Raw genomic sequence first — 2,079 nt, forward strand, 5'->3', positions numbered from 1 at the left:
CCCTTTCCTGGGCAGAGGGACCCCCTGGACTCCCTCCATTCTTCCTCTTCCAATCCCTGTATCCCCCTTTTCCCGGATGCTGGGACCTCCTTGAACCCTCAATCCTGTGCAATAGGACCCCTGGCACCCCTTACCCCAGCACTGACACCCCCTGTACCATCTTCCCTGGGATCCCCAAACCCCCTTCTCGGCTCTCCCAGTTCCCCCTTTTCTTGACCCATGGACCCCTCTGGACCCCCCAAATCTCCGTGTCCCCCCAGTTCTCCACTCCCTGCATTACCTGGATGTGACGGTGTCAGAGCCCAGCCCAGGGATCCCTCAATACCTGTCCATGGCATACGTGTACGGGATCCCCATCTGCAGCTCCGACAGCGAGCGGGGCCGGGTGGAGCCGCTGACGCCATGGATGGCAGCCAGAGTGAAGAGAGGATATTGGGATGGACAGACCCAGATCGCTGAGGGGAATCAGCTCACTGATGCCGCCAACCTGGAGACAGTTGGGGGCTGGTACAACTGGAGTGACTGGGGGGAGCCAGGGAATGGGGGGATGTGTGGGAATGGGATGGGATCTGTGGGGCTGAGATGGGATCTGTGAGGCTGGGATGGGATCCATGGGACTCCAAGGGGCTGGGATGAGGCTCTGCGTGTCTGGATTGGACTCTGGGGCTCCATAGGCTGGAATGGGATTCCGTGGGGCTAGGACACAACTCCAAGTGTCTCCACGGATCTGATCCCACCCCCCAGGTCTCCACACAAGGCAGCAGTGTTATGGTTGCGACCTCCTGTCCGACAGGAGCATCCGTGGATCCTGTCGGGAAGCCTACAATGGGCGGGATTTCATCTCCTTTGAGCTGGGATCCAGGAGCTTTGTGGCAGTCGATGGAGCTACCCAGATCACCGAGAGGAAATGGGAACACAGTGGGATCATGGTGGAGAGAAAAACACATTACCTGGAGAACATCTGTCCGGAAGCGCTCCAAAAATTCGTCGGATACGGGTGGGAGGTGCTGGAGCACAAAGGTGAGGGAGACAGAATTCCCATGAGAATGTGGGATTTGGGAATGTGGGATTTGGGAGGGTGGAACTGAGGAACATGGGACTTCCCATGGGAATTCCGTGGATGAATCTGAGTCATCCAACTCCCATGCGAATTCCATGCATGGATCCCGCCGTTGTCCCATTCCCATGGGATTTCCATGGATGGATCTCACCGTTATCCCATTCCAGATCCCCCGATGTCCATGTGTCTGGGAAAGAGGAACACGGGATCCTGACGTTGTCCTGCCACGCGTACGGATTCTACCTCGGGATGATCAGGATCAACTGGCTGAAGGGGGATGAACTGCGGGATCAGGAGACGGAGTGGGGCGAGATCGTTCCCAACAGTGACGGCACCTTCCACAGCTGGACCAGGATCGAGGCGCTGCCGGGGGAGCGGGAGCAGTACCGGTGCCGGGTGGAGCACGCCGGAATGCTGGAGCCCGGGATCTTCGCCTGGGGTGAGGATGGGAACAGGGAATGTGGGAACTGGGCATTTGGGAAGGAGGAATTTGGGAGTGTGGAGCAGTAGGATGGTGATAACCCTCCCCCTCCTCACATTCCTGCCCTTCCCAGAGCCGGAATCCATCTGGAATTCCAGCCCACTGTTGGTGGCTGTGTCCGTCATCGCTGCCATGATCATCATCGGCCTCATGGGAGTCAGTGTCTGGAAGCTCTGATCTGGTAACTCCCGGGAGTGGGCCTTGTCCCCATGTCCCCACTGTCACCAGAAAGCCTCCTGCCGTACCACTAGTTCCCTTGAGGATCTGCAACTCATCATCCGCCAGCTTCTTCCCTGGAAAGGAGGAGATGGTGTCAAGGTTGGACCTCCAGCCGTCAGAGGAGGATTGGGGGTTAGGCGTGTCTTACCTGGGCCCTCCCGCACCTCCACCGTGGTGACCCCCTCCAGCCACTGGTAGCAGGGGAAGCGGTAAAGGGTGCCATCAGGGGCTGTCACCCGGACATCCTTGCAGAACCAGGCATCCTCCAAGAAGAGCTGCCACTTGTGCAGGCGGATGAGGACAATAGGGCCCAGGTCCT

General features: G+C 58.6%; 1 protein-coding gene across 1 annotated transcript; it reads left to right on the forward strand.

Annotated features, from left to right (window-relative positions):
• Positions 1-260: 260 nt before the first annotated feature.
• LOC103764036 (class I histocompatibility antigen, F10 alpha chain) lies at positions 261-1,718 on the forward strand (the record flags this gene model as incomplete). Its single annotated transcript, XM_018074458.1, is given in 5 exon segments — positions 261-518; positions 745-1,020; positions 1,228-1,230; positions 1,233-1,499; positions 1,615-1,718. Coding segments are annotated over 5 exon segments (908 nt in total), but the record flags the coding sequence as incomplete, so codon positions are not given.
• Positions 1,719-2,079: the final 361 nt, after the last annotated feature.

This window comes from Manacus vitellinus, unplaced genomic scaffold, assembly GCF_001715985.3.
Source record: "Manacus vitellinus isolate BGI_N305 unplaced genomic scaffold, ASM171598v3 scaffold_273_pilon, whole genome shotgun sequence".
NCBI lineage: Eukaryota > Metazoa > Chordata > Aves > Passeriformes > Pipridae > Manacus > Manacus vitellinus.